At 42.3% G+C, this 18,868-nt stretch overlaps 1 protein-coding gene across 1 annotated transcript in view; it reads right to left on the reverse strand.

The window, feature by feature from the left end:
- The window catches only part of pdia4 (protein disulfide isomerase family A, member 4), a 56,267-nt gene that overhangs the window by 12,004 nt on the left and 25,395 nt on the right, over window positions 1-18,868 (reverse strand). Inside the window, exons 3-7 of the mRNA XM_085988081.1 lie at window positions 17,913-18,118; window positions 6,765-6,903; window positions 6,242-6,447; window positions 3,990-4,148; window positions 28-179 (exon numbers count right to left, since the gene is read on the reverse strand). Of these exons, the coding sequence (XP_085844207.1) occupies window positions 28-179; window positions 3,990-4,148; window positions 6,242-6,447; window positions 6,765-6,903; window positions 17,913-18,118 (862 nt within the window). The remainder of the gene's footprint in view (window positions 1-27; window positions 180-3,989; window positions 4,149-6,241; window positions 6,448-6,764; window positions 6,904-17,912; window positions 18,119-18,868) is intronic.

The following is an 18,868-nucleotide window of genomic DNA, read 5'->3' on the forward strand; positions in this document are numbered from 1 at the left end:
GGCAGAGTATCAGAGGGAAACACTTACCTCGATAGTGAAAGTGCGCATTTTGGGCTCATACTGAGAATTAAATTTTTCGGGCTGCATCATAACTAGCTGCCCAGGAGATGCTTTTAAGAAGTTTTGTATTTCACTGCTGAAGGTGTGATCAAATCTGTAGTCTTCTCGGATAGAGTTACCTAAAAGAGAAACAGTTATTAGAACATACATCCTATGATGCAAAATATGTAATCAGTCACTTGTTAGGCTAGTTATCGATGGCCATTAGAGGAAGGAAAGTCATCTTGTTCAAAAGGACTTAAAAAAAAAATAGAAGGAAATAATCATTGTAAATTTGTTTTTTAAAAGTACATTTTCTTGCCACCATTGAGACCTCTTTGGTAGGGATTTCCTGCTAGGTGGCTCCAAGTCAATTGTACAAACTTGTCCTATGCAGCTGGCAGTAGCTATTACAAACTGCCAGTGGAGGGGCAAGAGCGTAATTTCAAATCTGCAAGCCTATAATAGGGTTTTCTGGAGTTGGGCAGCTCGGAAGCCACTTTGAAGTTGCAACCCTCTGCTATTTACAACGGATCCATTCTGCGTCCGTCCCTAGAATTGATGGCACTGGAGAAGCCCAAGACGAGGAAGACATTGCTCAAGTGGTATTCATGGTGGCAAGAAACTTGATTTTTTAAAAAGCTAACAACTGTTAAGTGCATTATTTTCTTCTATTAAAAAGTGGCATTAAAGGTAGTACTTTGGAAAAATGCTGATTTGCTGGTCAAATTTTTTTTGGTATCAGTAGTAAATACATCACAAGGCGCACAAGATGTAACTGCATTTGCTTCCATAAATGCACTCTTCCAAGCAGATCAGGTGACAGACCACTGGAATGTTTAGTATTTACTCAAACAGTTGCTGGATGCTTTCAGAGGCCATCTGTTGTGGAAGCAAAACGGTTTAGATTCTTGTAAATATCCAAGACCTTTCTTGACCTAGTCATACAAAATGGTGTCAGAAGTGAAGTAAACCATATGGCTATCCATAGAGTACAGAGTTTCCTCATCATACCTAACTTTCACCCACCAGAAAGTATATTTTAAAAATATTTCAGCTGTGAAAAAACCTTAGTATGAAAAGAAAGATTTTCATAGTTCAAGACTGAAAAAAGCTACAGACAAGTTAGTACTTTTGTTTATGGTATGGAGACAAGAAACAGCACATTTATAAATCTTTCACTTTAGAATTAGAGGTTCAGAAAAATAAGGGAGTGTGATGCAAAAATTCAAATGAGTATTTTGTTTCAAAATGTCGCCCAGTTTAATGAAACGATGCTCTTCTGCCAGCACAGTAAAAAAGGAGAAACTATAATCATTTGTCCAAAATGTCTATGATCTGGCATGAAATTGGCTCAAGCAAAAACTAAATGAACAAATTCAAGACAGAATTGTAATCAACATTGCTGACAAAGATCCGTCAGAAGCTGCAGATAAAGTTAGAGTCGACACTTGACAGTTATCCAAATTGGTGAATCATTCAGCTGATAAAATGCTAGGCCAGAGGCAGACTAACGAGCTGGATGAGGTTGTACAAAAGTAACAGTTCCCGCTCAAACACAGGAGGATGTGATGCATTTTGGGAAAAACAGCAGTAATTATGCTCTGAATAGGATCAGGGCTGTGGAATAGCAGAGGGATTTGGGGATAAAAGTTCACAGGACATTAAAGGCAGCACCTCAGGTCGATAAAGGTGGTTAAAAAAAACAAATGGAATTCTAGATTTTATCACAAAGAATAGAATACAAAAGTCAAGTGATAATGATGAGCCTATATAAATCCTTAATAAGGCCTGTTCGACTACTACAGGAAAAGTTCTGATATCCGGCACCGACGAGACCGAGCTGCTGCCGATCGATCAAAACTTCCGGATAGACCAGCGCTAATGTTGAAGGATACGGAGGTTTTCATCTCCGTATCTGACAACACTGTTGCTTAGCAACAGCTTGTAAACACTCGGCCCCCGTACCTTGGAAGTGTCTCTGAAGCTGTTGCTAAGCTACAGAGACGCTTTCCAGAGCCTGACTTAAAAAAATGCTAGAAGAAAAAAAAAACTAACCAAAACGGCTGCTGATTTCTGCCATTAGATCGAGGTTTCCGGGCATACAACCTCCGGATAAACCAAAGTTTCCTGTATATGCATTTTAGAGTTCCATACAACTGGAAGGATACGGAGGTTTTAGGGAGGGTATACCACAGTTTCACTAGAATGCTGCCTGGTATAAGGAAATAAGGCGACGACAAAACATTCACTTTTTCCTTAGAACAATGCGGATTATGGGGCGTGTTTAAAATTATAGAAGGAAGGCACAGGGGAGATAGAAGCAAACCATTTCCATTGGTTGAGGGGTCAAGAAAGGGCCATAGATACCAGATTACAAGCAAGAGATTCAAAACAGAGCAATAGGATTTTAAAAAAAACTCGAGTTGAGGATGTGGAATTCACTTCGAGTTAGCAGTTGAGGCAGTAACTGTCAACATTCAAGATTAGATTGAATAGCTGGATAAAGGAAAAAGGGTTGAAGGGATATGGGTACAGTGTTAGTAAACTTCATTAGGACTATTTGCTCCCGTGGAGGGTAAACACCAACACGGATTGATTGGGCTGTGTTGTAACTGCTATGTATTTCTAAGTTTAGTATTTACTTAATAATTTCTCAATTCTTTGCAAGACTATAAAGTAAAATTTAGTAAATATAAATCTGTTTAAAAACTTGGCTTAGTTAGGATACCACATTCATTCAGGCTCTGAGGGGCACGGTTGGGGGGGGAAAGAAGAGCGCAAAAGGAGAAATATATTTTACAATTATTGAGGAGCTTATAGCATTTCGAATTGTTTTTGGCATTAGGATGTACTGAGAAATTACTGAAGGTGTGTTTCTCAAGAATCTAATAAATTGAATTTGAAAGGAAGGCATTATTTTCCCCAGAGTTGTATCTGTCCGAACAGTCATTGCCAACCCATTTTCCCCATCTCTCATCCATAACTACATTTTGAAATGCATCACATGGCTGGTTTCACTAAAAACGAAATACTATTTAAATTATTTCAGGCATACCGCTCTACAGCACAACTGAATATTCTCTTCCATTTTTGGAAAAAATGATCAATGTATTTTTAAATAAAGCAAACCTTCACCTCCCATTTTATAACTGCATTCATTTATGTGAGGCCAAATATAGTGGAGTTTGCAGTTTATGAATTATAGGAAGTATGAACTTCTAATGAAATATTTTAAGCGCTCAAAATACTACATTCGACAAAGGATTTTTAAAAAAAGATACAGCATTTCAACATCGAAGAAACGGGATAGTTGCACTTAAAATTGTAACCCTGCCATTTGGGTTCAGAAATAGTACTGTACCATGCCAATGCTAAACCTTTCAAAGCACGTCATTTTATGTGTGTCCCAGTTAAGCATTGAAGGCTGACATTTTGCAGAGCCCAGGGTTATACTTGGTTGTTTCTGGATACTTGTACAAGACACACATCTGGGATTTTCAGTGTGATCATTTTCAAAACCACAGAAAGCAATGACAGACATGGAGCCATAGAAACAGAAACATAGAAGATAGGAGCAGGAGTAGGCCCCTTGAGCCTGCTCTGCCATTCAATGCGATCATGGCTGATTATCCAAATTCAGTACCCTGTCCCTGCTTTCTCCCCATATCCCTTTAGCCTTAAGAAATATATCCAACTCCTTCTTGAATATATTTAATGAATTGGCCTCTACTGCCTTCTGTGGTAGAGAATTCCACAGGTTCACCACTCTCTGGGTGAAGAAATTCCTCATTTCTGTCTTGTTGGGCAAAGACAAGATCATTTATTGGGCTGTCAAGTTAGAAGTGTCAAAATAAAACTTCCAAACTAGATACACTCTGAACTAAGCCAGAGGCTATTCCCCACAGCATGTACAAATATCCAGTTCTACAGCACTACAAATTACTCACAGGCATCTTGATAGGTGTGATAAGCTGGATGATCTTCTCCATGAAAAATTCCCACAATTATGACATCATCACCATCCTTAAGGAATTCTTGAACTTGTTTAAGAACTTGAATTTGTTTGGAAGGTGGGCCAGCCTGTTCAATCATATATTCAATAATACCTACATTTAAAAAAAAAGAGCATTAGCTTTAGCATGGCCGTAACATTTTGGTAATATACAGTGCTCAAATGTTATACTCTATTATCTCCCACAATTTTCCCCCTCCTAGAGATACTGACTCTTGCTGTGGTACAATTCACTGGTGCAAAAACCTTCTAGGACCTTGCCAAACAAACAATTCTTCATGTATGATCGTACAAAAATGAGCACTGGCTTTTAAAAAAAAATATAAATTAAGGGGCATTACAGTGGAACCCAATCCTACCCTTACAGCAGGGGTCACTGGACAGCAATCAGGATGTAAATTTAGCTGATTTTCTCTCCTCAATCCTGGGGGAATGAAGGCCACTTTTAGCACTGCCCAGGCTGAGATTAGCTAACTCATCACAGACTGGGGATCAAACCAAGGCCCTCTGGTCTGTATAATTCAGTATCATGCCATAAAATACAACAGCCCACTAACCCATCAGTGGAGCTCCAGTGTTACTTTAAAATGCACCATCTGGCATTATAATATTCAATACAAAAAAAAAGGCTTGCAGTATTAACTTGCATGGGCGAAGTCCTGTGGCAGTGAGTAAATCTAGTTAAAATTAATGATGGGGGGTTAGTTTTAAAGCACTATACTATATTTTATTTATACTTTACAATGACAGTGGAGAACTGCTCTACTGACTCAGTTTACATGGATTTACAAAGGGTAAATCGTGCTCGACTAATCTACTGGAATTTTTGAGGATGTAACTGGTAAAATAGATAAGGGAGAACCAGTGGATGTGGTGTATTTGGACTTTCAAAAGGCGTTCGATAAGGTCCCGCATAAGAGATTAGCGTGTAAAGTTAAGGCACATGGGATTGGGGGCAAGGTATTGACTTGGATAGAGAACTGGTTGGCAGACAGGAAGCAAAGAGTTGGAATAAACTGCTCTTTTTCCGAGTGGCAGGCAGTGACTAGTGGGATACTGCAGGGATCGGTCCTTGGACTCCAGCTATTCACAACATATATTAATGATCTAGAGGAGGGAACTAGATGTAATATCTCCAAATTTGCAGACGACACAAAGCTGGGTGGGCATGTGTGCTGTGAGGAGGACGCCGAGAAACTCCAGGATGATTTGGACAGGTTGGGTGATTGGGCAGAAGCATGGCAGATGCTGTATAATGTGGATAAATGTGAGGTTATCTACTTTGGTGGCAAAAACAGGAAGGCAGATTATTATCTGAATGGCAATAGATTGGGAGAAGGGGAAGTGCAACGAGACCTGGGTGTCCTTGTGCACCAGTCGCTGAAGGCAAGCATGCAGGTGCAGCAGGCGGTTAAGAAGGCAAATAGTATGTTGGCCTTCGTAGCGAGAGGGTTTAAGTACAGGAACAAGGATGTCTTGCTGCAGCTGTACAGGGCCTTGGTGAGACCACATCTCGAGTATTGTGTGCAGTTTTGGTCGCCTTATGAGGAAGGATGTTCTTGCCATGGAGGGAGTGCAGCGAAGATTCACCAGGCTGATACCAAGGACAACTGCAGCCAACTTGCATCATCGGCATGGCATTTCAACTGTTGACAAAGTCATCTACTTCCAGACAAAATCATCATCTCCTACTTCCAGGCAGCCAAACACCCACCGTATGCAACAGCACCTCCAATTCATCATCTCTTACTTTAGGGATCAGGTATCACTTGCTCATAGATTGTTTCCTGCATTCTCATTTATTCCAGTTTTGGGTTTTGCTGGCATATCTTTTGCCCCACACAGCCTTTATAAAGGCTGAATGATGCAGAAAATAGAAATACAAAGAAAGGCAAACAATTTTTCACCCTGTATGTGGTCACTTATCTTTCTTTTAAGGGCTACTGACTTGCACAATTTCCAAATCCCTCTTTGGTGAATTCAATATAAACTGGGAGCTGGTGTGAATATTTATTTAGGGCCAGTCATGGGACATCCCGTGAGATTGACCCTGCTTCTCAACAATGAGCATTATAGTCACTGCTCCATTCCAGTACCAGTTTTTAAAAATCGATTGCAGAAAACATAGCCAACTATTTGAAAGTGATAGTCCATTAATACTTTATAGAGTATCAAATAGTATATTACCTTGTGTATCCCTTGGGCCATTATATTCAAAAGGTTTACCCTTGCGGAAAATTTTCAGGGTAGGATAGCCAGTGACCTGGTACTTGTTAGCAAGCTTTGTTTCAGTAGTGGCATCTACTTTAGCAAGCAAAATCGGCACAGAGCGCTTGCTGAGCTCCTGGGCCGCCTCCTCATATTGTGGAGCAAGCTTTTTACAGTGTCCACACCTGTAAAAGTACAATCAATACAATTAGCATCTGATTTTATTATAAAGTTACACTAGAAATGCAAGATATTCACTGGAATGTGCACTCCCAACATTTGCTACTGGTAGTGTTTACAAGCTAATACAAAAAGGCAACAGTTTCCCCAATATATGCGTAACAGTAATTACTTCAGATTACATAGTAGACAATGCGAAGGCATTTATATTTTCGTCTTCTTTCCACATCCTCATATCACACGCCAATTTCCATCAATGGCACTCAGCTTTCAGATACAAACTTTTATTTTTTCAAAATTTAATCGCATTGTATGTACTTACCAAGGAGCGTAGAACTCCACTAGGATGATATCAGCATCGTTCACTACATCATCAAAGATATCTTCAGTCAAGATGATGGTTGCTTCAAGTGGCGGAATCCAGTCAGGGGCAGCAACTTCTTTCACTTTAGCTATAATTTCTATCGAAAGTTTTAAAATATTAGAACTGAAGTTGATTCTTTTAAAATGGAATTAGATAGTTATTTGAAAGAGGAATATTTAAGGATATGGGGAACAAGCAGGAATGGGGTTCGGCTAAGTTGTTAATGTGGAGAAATACAATGAACTGGACTTTCTGTTCTCCATGATGGCGTCGTAAGCCTTGTAAAAGTCCCCACAAGTTCCAGGTTTCCGCATGCGCGAAAACCCAAAACTTGCGATGTCAAGGCTCGCCGACACCACAACCCTCCCCCCCCAAAAAAAAAATCACTTTTGCTGGTGCAGTTTGCCCAATTACTGCCCAGCAAATGCCCACAAAACCCTTATGCCTGGTGAGAAACAGCATTTTTTGTTTTTATCCTAAATTTACATTATGTGCCCATTTGCTCAACAGGAAATGAAGCAGGAGCAACAAGCACAGTGCTCACTACAGGTTCGTTTTGTGCACGCTCGGTCAGACTGGACTAAAATTCCAGGTCCACGTCCTCCATTTCAGAAACAGAACATCCCTCTTATTATTTTGATACCAAACCCCAACACAGTGGTGAAAGCCAGCGATTTGAATTAATAGCACAGGAATGGCAGAGGCAGATGGCACATGAGAGAAATGGAGAAATAAACAGGGCCCTGAGCAACTTTACCCACCTGACCTCGTCACCATAAATCCTTTAGTGACAAAGGCAGCCCCCCCACCCCTTTCCTCCTTCCCAATCCTTTCACAAATAGCCAGCGGTATCTCAAAGGACACTAGTGCCCAGACTAGGCATATCCGCCCATCAGACAAGCTAATGGCCATGAATATAAAGCTCAGAGTCTGAGGTACGAGGAAAATCGTGGTAACATCTTCAGCTATTTTATTAACTCAGACTGAAGATATTGATGGAAAGAGTCACATTGGATTCCAATTATTGCCCTTAAAAAATTTGAACCCTTTAAAAAAAGAAATGCGTTATTCGAATTATTATAAAAAAAGGTAATATACGGCTTCAGTACAGTATATGTAAAACAGTTAAAAACCACTGGGTTCAAATGACCAGACAATGTCAGTCAGCAGCCTCCATTTTGTTTTTATTTGTCTTTTAACTCTGATTCTACCTGTAGAACAGGAATCGTTACGTGATCCCGAGTTAATGAAGCAAATTAGCCCGTCACTTGAAATTAAAAGCCCTTTGAATAACATGCTTTTTGCGTCAGGAATCATACAAATAAGTTGCAAACCAGCATTTTAACCTGTTTTACTCTATCAGAAGATATCCAGATGTGTTTCTAAAACATTTCCCAAACCTGAATGAACGCTGAATTACCCAGGCGTGAAAATTCCACCAACAAATCTGACCAGAGAGTGTGTCCGTGAGCTATGTGTAGGGGGAAGAGAGAGGGTGTGGAGTCACCAGGATAACAATAGTCCAATTTTCTCTCTCTCACTTTATGCACCTGGACCATTCATCTCTAAACCATTCTTTGCAACGTTGTCTCACATTATCTTTAAACGCCCTAATATTTATTGACTTCCCCCTCCTCGGTGCTCAGATGTGCCATTTGTAGCTCTAGATTTTGGGACTCTAGGGGAATCGGGCAGGAAAGTCGAGTTGACGTTGTAGATCAGCCATGATCTTATTGAATGGCGGAGCATGCTTGAAGGACCGCATGACTTACTCCTGCTCCCAATTCTTATGTTGTTAGAAACGCTACACAAGCCAGAGGAGGCAATTCAACAGTGCTAGATCAGTGCAGGTTCGCAGCTGCTGTATCTGCAGATTGATGCAGCTCCACAATAAATATAGGTAGTCTCCGTTCAAATTATGCCGAAGTCGCTTTCTTTCCTTCAAGCGCCTCCCCTCCTGCTCCAAGGGCACATGGCGGACACACTATCTCCATTGACGGCGCTCTTTTCAAGCGCGCGAACAGCTTCCAACCGACGGGGTGGCTCCACACAAGGGGAAAAGTGTTGAAAGGAAGGCTCGCACTACTTCGGCCCACGCAACAGACTAACTCGCAGATTTCCCCACCGCCGACACAGGTTACAATCCCCCCAGAAGAGAAGTTATAACTTCCGTTATTTTATTTCATTAAAAGCGGCAAGTCGTTTATGAACTGTAAAGCTATTAGCGCTGGATCAAAAAAAAAACCTACATAAATACTCATTCACACACAAAGGGACTTGTCTAAGCGGTCAAATGGTGTCCAATAGCAGGAACCTGAATTGATTCTGCATGTAGTCTTTGTATAGCGGAGACTATTCCACTCATCTCAATAAACACAAGGGAAACTACTGATGTTTATGCCATAAACATCAGTAGTCTCCCCTGTATATTGATGGGACAAACCAACTGGCGGACCCCCTGAAATCTTCTTGTGGACCCTCGGTTGAGAACCCTTGCTCTATAGGATACTTTTAAATGGACAAGTTTACAATGCTCACCACAAAAAGGAATAATCTCAAAGGTGTAGGCTCAGCTGGGATGTTGCGCTTTAAAAATTAGATTTTCCAGTTGTTTCTCTAACACTTTCAGAAAATGTAATCAATGTACATTTCAGATTCTGTATTAAGACATTAAATGTCAAAAAGATGGCCCAAACAAGTTTTTGCAGAGGAACAAGGACTTCCAGGTCATATATGCCACATTATATATGCTGGATAAATTTTGCTCTAATGCGTCTCAGTTTCAGACAAACATCCCCTACTGCAAATTGTAATATTTCTAACTTCCCATACCAACCATGCTGGCAGCCTTTGACAGTTTCATTCAATTTAGTGGCAAATTATGGATCAGCTTGTGCTCTTACACTAAACAGGAATCAAATTGAAATTGCCCAAATTAATTTTACACAAGATCCTTATTTCCAGAAGACAAAAAATTACAATGCCACAAGTCAAACCAGAGACCCAAAAAAGAACGAACAGTGGGCAAGTACAGTCAGTCCTTTTGCTACCAATTTTTATTTATCTGGTGCAACTTCTGTTATCACCTTCTAATGTCTCTTGTGTCATGCCAGTAATTAGTTATAGTTCTACATAGAATCATTACAGACCAGCAACAGGGATTTGGTCCTGTGATCAGGTGTTTGTTAATGAACATTTCTGGGACAGGCAAGATAGACTGCAGTCTTTTTGAACCTGCACTTTCCTATGTCCATTACAAAGGCAACACTGCCTTATACAGATAGTTAATGGATTTATACTTTTGTCAATCCATTGCAGCAACATGGATCCAGTTTAGGGTTTCCAGACTTCCTGGAATGACAGTGTTTCCCGGAATTGGGGATACCTCTTCCGAGCTGTGCCTCCAGCAGCCTGGGAGATGAGCTATTTAAATTTCCCGTCACAGTGCGCGTTCCGTTTCTCCCCCCCCCCCCCCCCAGTGATGTCACTGGCTGCTGCCGTTAAAGCCTCAGGCTCAGGGATGTCACCTGACACGGCTGCAGGGAGCACAGTCGGCAGAGGGCTGGAGCGTCGGAGTCAGACGGGAGAATTTATAATGGGGAATGAGGAAATGGCAGAGAAATTAAATAAATACTTTGTTTTCGTCTTCACGGAGGAAGGCACAAAAAACCTCCCAGAAATGAGAAAACCAAGGGTGTGGAGAGAATAAGGAACTTAAAGAAATTATTAGTAAAAAAAACAGTACTAGCAAAATTAATGGGACTAAAAGCTGATAAATCCCAAGGACCAGATGACCTACATCCTAGGGTTTTGAAAGAGGTGGCCATTGGGATAGTGAATGCATTGGTTTTCATCTTCCAAAATTCTATAATTTTTGAACGGTTCCTGCAGATTCGAGGATAGCAAATGTAACCCCGCTATTTAAGAAAGGAGGGAGAGAGAAAGCGGGGAACTACAGACCTGTTAGCCTCACATAAGTAGTTGGAAAAATGCTGGAATCTATTATAAAGGATGCAATAACTGGGCACTTAGAAACTAATAGTAAGATTGGGCAGAGTCAACATGGATTTATGAAAGGGAAATCCTGTTTGACAAATCTATTGGAGTTCTTTGAGAATGTAACTAGTGGAGTAGACAAAGGGGAACCGGTAGATGTGGTGTATCTGGATTTTCAGAAGGCCTTCGATAAGGTCCCACACAAGAGGTTGGTGAACAAAGTTAGGGCACATGGAATTGGGGGTAATATACTAGCATGGATTGAGAATTGGTTAACAGACAGAAAACAAAGTAGGGATAAACGGGTCTTTTTCAGGATGGCAGGCTGTGACTAGTGGGGTACCGCAAGGATCGGTGCTTGGGCCCCAGCTATTCACAATCTATATCAATGATTTGGATGAGGGGACGAAATGTAACATTTCCAAATTTGCTGATGATACAAAGCTAGGTGGCAGTCAGTTGTGAAGAGGATGTGAAGAGGCTTCAAGGGGATCGCGACAGGCTCAGTGAGTGGTCGAGAACATGGCAGATGGAATATAATGTGGATAAATGTGAAGTTATCCACTTTGGTAGAAAAAACAGAAAGGCAAGAGTATTTCCTAAATGGTGAAAGATTGGAGAATACAAATGCTCTAAGGGACCTGGGTGCCCTTGTACATGAGTCACTGAAAGTGAATGTGTAGGTGCAGCAAGCCATTAGGAAGGCAAATGGTATGCTGGCCTTCATTACAAGAGGATTTGGGTACAGGAGTAAAGAAGTCTTACTCCAATTATATAGGGCCTTGGTGAGACCACACCTGGAGTACTGTGTACAATTCTGGACTCCTTACCTAAGGAAGGATATACTTGCCATAGAGGGAGTGCAATGAAGGTTCACGAGATTGATTCCTGGGATGGCGGGACTGTCGTATGACAAGAGATTGAGTAAACTAGGCCTGTATTCTCTTGAATTCAGAAGAATGAGAGGGGATCTCATTGAAGCATACAGAATTATTACAGGGCTTGATAGGGTGGATGCTGGGAGAATGTTTCCCTTGGCTGGGGAGTCTAGAACCAGGGGCCACAGCCTCAGGATAAAGGGTAGGCCATTCAGGACTGAGAGGAGAAGAAATTTCTTCACACAGAGGGTGGTGAATCTTTGGAATTCTCTACCCCAGAGGGCTGTGGAGGCTCAGTCATTGGGTATATTCAAAACAGAAGTCGATAGATTTCTGACTAGTAAGGGCATCAAGGGATATGGCGATAGGGCTGGTGAATGGAGTTGAGGCAGAAGATCAGCCATGATCTTATTGAATGGCGGAGCAGGCGCGAAGAGCCGAATGGCCTTCTCCTGTTCCTATTTCTTATGTTATGAGTCAGCAGAGGGCTGGAGAGTCGGGAATTGCGGCGTCAGTATTTGGGGAAATCAAGGGGAGACTGGGGAATTGGGGGATGGGAGGTTGTGGGAGAGAAGGGGACTAGTGGTCAATGGATTGGGTTGGGGGTGCTCATAGGGACCAACATTTCCCACAGAGCCGGGAGCAGTATGGCGGTGAGTGGGAGCGGCACCAAGAGAGGAGCAGACAGTAAAGGGGTAAGTGAAACCCAGAGACCTGACTGTGGGTAAATAGTGAAAGATTTCCATTGGTGGGCAAATGGGGAAGAGAAAAACTTCTCACTCGAAGAAACAAGAGGGAAAGGAGGAGGAAATTCTTGAACAGAGGGTTATTAGACCGTGGTATTCTTAGGCAGTCCCTCAGATCCGAGGATGACTTGCTTCCACATTAAAAATGAGTTCTCAGGTGACTGATGAGTCCAATGCAGGACCTACAGTCTGTCACAGGTGGGGCAGACGGTGGTTGAAGGGGCGGGTGTGTGGGATGCTTGGGTTGACATGCGCTCCTTGCGCTTGCTCCCGGCGAAGAGACTCGAGGTGTTCGGCACCTTCCCAGATGTTTCTCCTCCACTTTGTGCGGTCTTGGGCCAGGGATTCCCAGGTGTCAGTGGGGATGTTGCACTTTTTCCAAGGAGGCTTTGAGGGTGTCCTTGAAGCGTTTCCTCTGCCTACTTGGGGCACTCTTGCCGTGGCGGAGCTCCGAGTAGATCGCTTGTTTTGGGAGTCTCGTATCGGGCATGAGGACGATGTGACCCGTCCATCGGAGCTGATTGAGCATGGTCAAAGCTTCGATGCTGGGGATGTTGGCCTGAGCGAGAACACGGACGTTGGTGCGCCTATCCTGCCAATGGATTTGCAGGATCTTGCGGAGGCAGCATTGGTGGTACCTCTCCAGTGCTTTGAGGTGCCTGCTGTACATGGTCCATGTCTGAGGCATACAGCAGGGCAGGTATCACTGCTGCTCTGTAGACCATGAGCTTAGTGCCGGGTTTAAGGTCCTGGTCTTCAAACACTCTCCTCCTCAAGCGACCGAAGGCTGCACTGGCACACTGAGGGCGGTGTTGGACTTCGTCATCGACGTCTGCCCTTGTTGACAATAGGCTCTCGAGGTATGGAAAGCGGTCCACGTTGTCCAAGGCCTTGTCGTGAATTTTGATAATTGGGGGGCAGTAGTGTGGCAGGGGCAGGTTGGTAGAGGACCTTTGTCTTACGGATGTTTAGTGTAAGGCCCATGCTCTCATACGCTTCGGTGAAGGTGTTGACGATGGTTTGGAGTTCGACCTCCGAGTATACTTCACATGTGGCTATTGGTTTGGTTCAGGTCAGTCCTGTGAAGTCGAAGTACAGGTCAGCTCTGATTGAGATTTCCAGTTCAGGATGGTCACTTTCAAATAGAACTGGAGTCCAAAACAACGTTCATGAATATAGGGAGAGAGATTGGGCCTGTTAAAAGTGGCCAACTGGGGAGCCTGACCCCACCTTGTGAAGTGCATGGTAACATGGGCTATGGTTCGCCTCTGGTTCTTTTGCCAATCACCTTAACTCTGTGTCCTCTAGTTACCGATCCTTCTGCCACTGGAAACAGTTTTTTCCTTATTTATCTTATTTATTCTATCAAAACACTTCATGAATATGACCACCTCTCATCAAATTTCCTCTTAACTTTCTCTGCTGTAAGGAGATCAACCCAGCTTCTCCAACCTCTCCGCATAACTGAAGTCCCTCATCCCTGGTATCATTCTAGTAAATCTCTTCTTCACTGTCTCCAAGGCCTTGACATCCTTCCTAAATTCAACACCATACTCCAGCTGAGACCTAACCAATGTTTTATAAAAGGTTTAGCATAACTTCCTTGCTTTTGTGCTCTATGCCTCTATTGATAAAACCAAGGAGCCCATATTTTTATTTAAAACAGTCTTCTCACTTTGTCCAACTACCTTCGAAGATTTGTGTACATACACCCCCAGGTCTCTGTTCCTGCACCACCTTTAAAATTGTACCATTTAGTTCATGTTGCCTCTCTCAATCACTTCACACTTCTCTGCGTTAATTTAATCTGCCATGTGTCTGCCCATTTCACCAGTCTGTTTGTCGTCCTGAAGTCCGTTACTATCTGCCTCATTGTTTACTACATTTCCGATTCCACCAATAACTAATGGTAACTCACTGAAATTGTGCAGATAACTAAAAGCTCAAGACTCTGTCATAACTAACAGTAATATAACAACTCACTGATAGTCTATATGTAACTGGTAGTAATAGCTGTAATGCCCCAATAACCTACCTGTAACTAGTAGTAATCATACAACCTGCTGATATTCACCTTGAAACCATAGCCCATGTTACCATGGGGGGGGGGGGGGGGGGGGGGGGAGAAACGGAACGCGCACTGTGACGGGAAATTTAAATAGCTCATCTCCCAGGCTGCTGGAGGCACAGCTCGGAAGAGGTATCCCCAATTCCGGGAAACACTGTCATTCCGGGAAGTCTGGAAACCCTAAACTGGATCCATGTTGCTGCAATGGATTGACAAAAGTATAAATCCATTAACTATCTGTATAAGGCAGTGTTGCCTTTGTAATGGACATAGGAAAGTGCAGGTTCAAAAAGACTGCAGTCTATCTTGCCTGTCCCAGAAATGTTCATTAACAAACACCTGATCACAGGACCAAATCCCTGTTGCTGGTCTGTAATGATTCTATGTAGAACTATAACTAATTACTGGCATGACACAAGAGACATTAGAAGGTGATAACAGAAGTTGCACCAGATAAATAAAAATTGGTAGCAAAAGGACTGACTGTACTTGCCCACTGTTCGTTCTTTTTTGGGTCTCTGGTTTGACTTGTGGCATTGTAATTTTTTGTCTTCTGGAAATAAGGATCTTGTGTAAAATTAATTTGGGCAATTTCAATTTGATTCCTGTTTAGTGTAAGAGCACAAGCTGATCCATAATTTTGCCACTAAATTGAATGAAACTGTCAAAGGCTGCCAGCATGGTTGGTATGGGAAGTTAGAAATATTACAATTTGCAGTAGGGGATGTTTGTCTGAAACTGAGACGCATTAGAGCAAAATTTATCCAGCATATATAATGTGGCATATATGACCTGGAAGTCCTTGTTCCTCTGCAAAAACTTGGTTTGGGCCATCTTTTTGACATTTAATGTCTTAATACAGAATCTGAAATGTACATTGATTACATTTTCTGAAAGTGTTAGAGAAACAACTGGAAAATCTAATTTTTAAAGCGCAACATCCCAGCTGAGCCTACACCTTTGAGATTATTCCTTTTTGTGGTGAGCATTGTAAACTTGTCCATTTAAAAGTATCCTCAAGGGTTCTCAACCGAGGGTCCACAAGAAGATTTCAGGGGGTCCGCCAGTTGGTTTGTCCCATCAATATACAGGGGAGACTACTGATGTTTATGGCATAAACATCAGTAGTTTCCCTTGTGTTTATTGAGATGAGTGGAATAGTCTCCGCTATACAAAGACTACATGCAGAATCAATTCAGGTTCCTGCTATTGGACACCATTTGACCGCTTAGACAAGTCCCTTTGTGTGTGAATGAGTATTTATGTAGGTTTTTTTTTTGATCCAGCGCTAATAGCTTTACAGTTCATAAACGACTTGCCGCTTTTAATGAAATAAAATAACGGAAGTTATAACTTCTCTTCTGGGGGGATTGTAACCTGTGTCGGCGGTGGGGAAATCTGCGAGTTAGTCTGTTGCGTGGGCCGAAGTAGTGCGAGCCTTCCTTTCAACACTTTTCCCCTTGTGTGGAGCCACCCCGTCGGTTGGAAGCTGTTCGCGCGCTTGAAAAGAGCGCCGTCAATGGAGATAGTGTGTCCGCCATGTGCCCTTGGAGCAGGAGGGGAGGCGCTTGAAGGAAAGAAAGCGACTTCGGCATAATTTGAACGGAGACTACCTATATTTATTGTGGAGCTGCATCAATCTGCAGATACAGCAGCTGCGAACCTGCACTGATCTAGCACTGTTGAATTGCCTCCTCTGGCTTGTGTAGCGTTTCTAACAACATAAGAATTGGGAGCAGGAGTAAGTCATGCGGTCCTTCAAGCATGCTCCGCCATTCAATAAGATCATGGCTGATCTACAACGTCAACTCGACTTTCCTGCCCGATTCCCCTAGAGTCCCAAAATCTAGAGCTACAAATGGCACATCTGAGCACCGAGGAGGGGGAAGTCAATAAATATTAGGGCGTTTAAAGATAATGTGAGACAACGTTGCAAAGAATGGTTTAGAGATGAATGGTCCAGGTGCATAAAGTGAGAGAGAGAAAATTGGACTATTGTTATCCTGGTGACTCCACACCCTCTCTCTTCCCCCTACACATAGCTCACGGACACACTCTCTGGTCAGATTTGTTGGTGGAATTTTCACGCCTGGGTAATTCAGCGTTCATTCAGGTTTGGGAAATGTTTTAGAAACACATCTGGATATCTTCTGATAGAGTAAAACAGGTTAAAATGCTGGTTTGCAACTTATTTGTATGATTCCTGACGCAAAAAGCATGTTATTCAAAGGGCTTTTAATTTCAAGTGACGGGCTAATTTGCTTCATTAACTCGGGATCACGTAACGATTCCTGTTCTACAGGTAGAATCAGAGTTAAAAGACAAATAAAAACAAAATGGAGGCTGCTGACTGACATTGTCTGGTCATTTGAACCCAGTGGTTTTTAACTGTTTTACATATACTGTACTGAAGCCGTATATTACCTTTTTTTATAATAATTCGAATAAAGCATTTTTTTTTTTTTTTTTTTTTTTTTTTAAAAAGTAAGTCGGCGGGGGTCGGGGTCGGCGGGGGGGTTGGGGCCGGCGGGGGTCCGCGGGGGGTCGGGGCCAGCGGGGGGTCGTGCGCACGACCCCCCCGCAGACCCACCTTCCGAAATCCGAAATTCTCCGAATACCGAAACACGGTTGGTCCCGAGGTTTTCGGATAAAGGATAGTCTACTTGTATTGAGATGGCAGAACTTCCTCCTTTTTTGGTCCTTGAATCTGGGTTTATGCTAATATTGTTGTACAATCTATACTCATTTAAAGCATGGCACTGCCAGTTCAATATCTTCAAATTTTAATAAAAGCTCTTGCTCTAAACTGAAACCTTCCCAACAGCTACTGGAAATAGCTAAAGGCGCAACACTCCAGCAGATGTCATCCCAATCACCGTCATTGTAACCTTAAACTGAGATGCACAGCAACATGGTGATAATAGGTCAGATTTTTTTTTTTTTTTTTAAAAAAAAATGTTTTTGTAAAGCATTTTCAGAGCAGTAATCGTTTTTGTAAAGAGTTGTGACTCATTTGAAGTGAAATAAGCCACTAATGAAATTTATAAACCAACTGCCAATCTACATTGGTTTATAAAAAGCGACTCATGATTTTTATACCAAATCTCTTGATTCTTAAGAGTTTATCTCTTGATTTGAGATGGTGGGGTTGGCATTACTGTGTACCGTACCAAAATAACCACCCGTTTGTCATGAGTGCATGAGGTAACAAAGGCCTTGTGCTCTGATTAAATACCAAGGCATAGGCAATGGCTCAATTAAATTCTAGGGTTGGTAAATATGATTAACCAACATAAGTAGGTGCTGCTGTTAACTTCAGTTTGCTGCTGCTGTAAAACTTTACTATGTACTTGTTATTAAAGAATAGTTATTGAAAGTTTTTTTTTTTTAAAACCAAGTGACTAGAAAATTCTCTTACCATCCTTCTCCAATGCTCCTTTATAATGAACTGGCTGTCCATTTTTCATAATTTTGAATGTGGGGTACAAACCAATATCAAACCGAAGGCCCAGGCCAGATTGGGATGGGCCATCAACTTTTGCAACAGGGACGGGAGGATCATTTTCTTTCAGTTCATTGGCAATCTTTTCATATTCTGGTGCAAACTGCTTACAATGTTCACACCTACAGCACAAAAATTTGATGAGTCCAAAAGATTAACCTCCTGCTAGAAAGGCAGAATTGCAAAATTTTATATACATGTGGAATTAACATTCCAAAAGAGCTGGCAATATTTAAACAAATCTTCCGAAATGTATTCGCGCATCAAAATACAGTTTAAGAATAACCTAACCTGAAAAGTTTCATTTTTCAATGTCCATTTCATGTTCCATTCATTATGGCAGATTAAATTTAATGCAGGGAAGTGTGAAGTGATGCATTTTGGAAGGAAAAAAGGAGAGGCAATATAAACTAAATGGTAAAATTTTAAAGGGGGTGTAGTGTCGAAAGCAGCGGCAGTGGCGAAAGGATAAAGAGCGGCCCGAGAGCGGAGCCGAATTAAAGCAGTGGGAGCGGCGCGAGGATATAGAGCGGATCGGGAGCAGACCTGAATTAAAGCAGCGGAGAGGATAAAGAGCAGCCCCGAATTAAAGCAGCGGCAAGAGGATAAAGAGCGGCCCTGAAGTAAAGCAGCGGTGAGGGGACAAAGAGCGGCCCGAAGTGGCCCTGAATTAAAGCACCAGCAGCGGCAAGGACGACAAAGAACGGCCCTGAATTAAAGCAGCGGCGAGGGGACAAAGAGCGGTCCTGAATTAAAGCAGCGGCAAGAGGACAAAGAGCGGCCCGAGAGCGGTTCTGAATTAAAGCAGCGGCAGCGGATAAAGAGCGGCCCGAGAGCGGACCTGAATTAAAGCAGCGGCAGCGCGAGGCTCC

The sequence above is a fragment of the Somniosus microcephalus genome, chromosome 5 (assembly GCF_052327205.1).
Source record: "Somniosus microcephalus isolate GS21.2 chromosome 5, FLI_Smic_1.0, whole genome shotgun sequence".
Taxonomy (NCBI): Eukaryota; Metazoa; Chordata; class Chondrichthyes; order Squaliformes; family Somniosidae; genus Somniosus; species Somniosus microcephalus.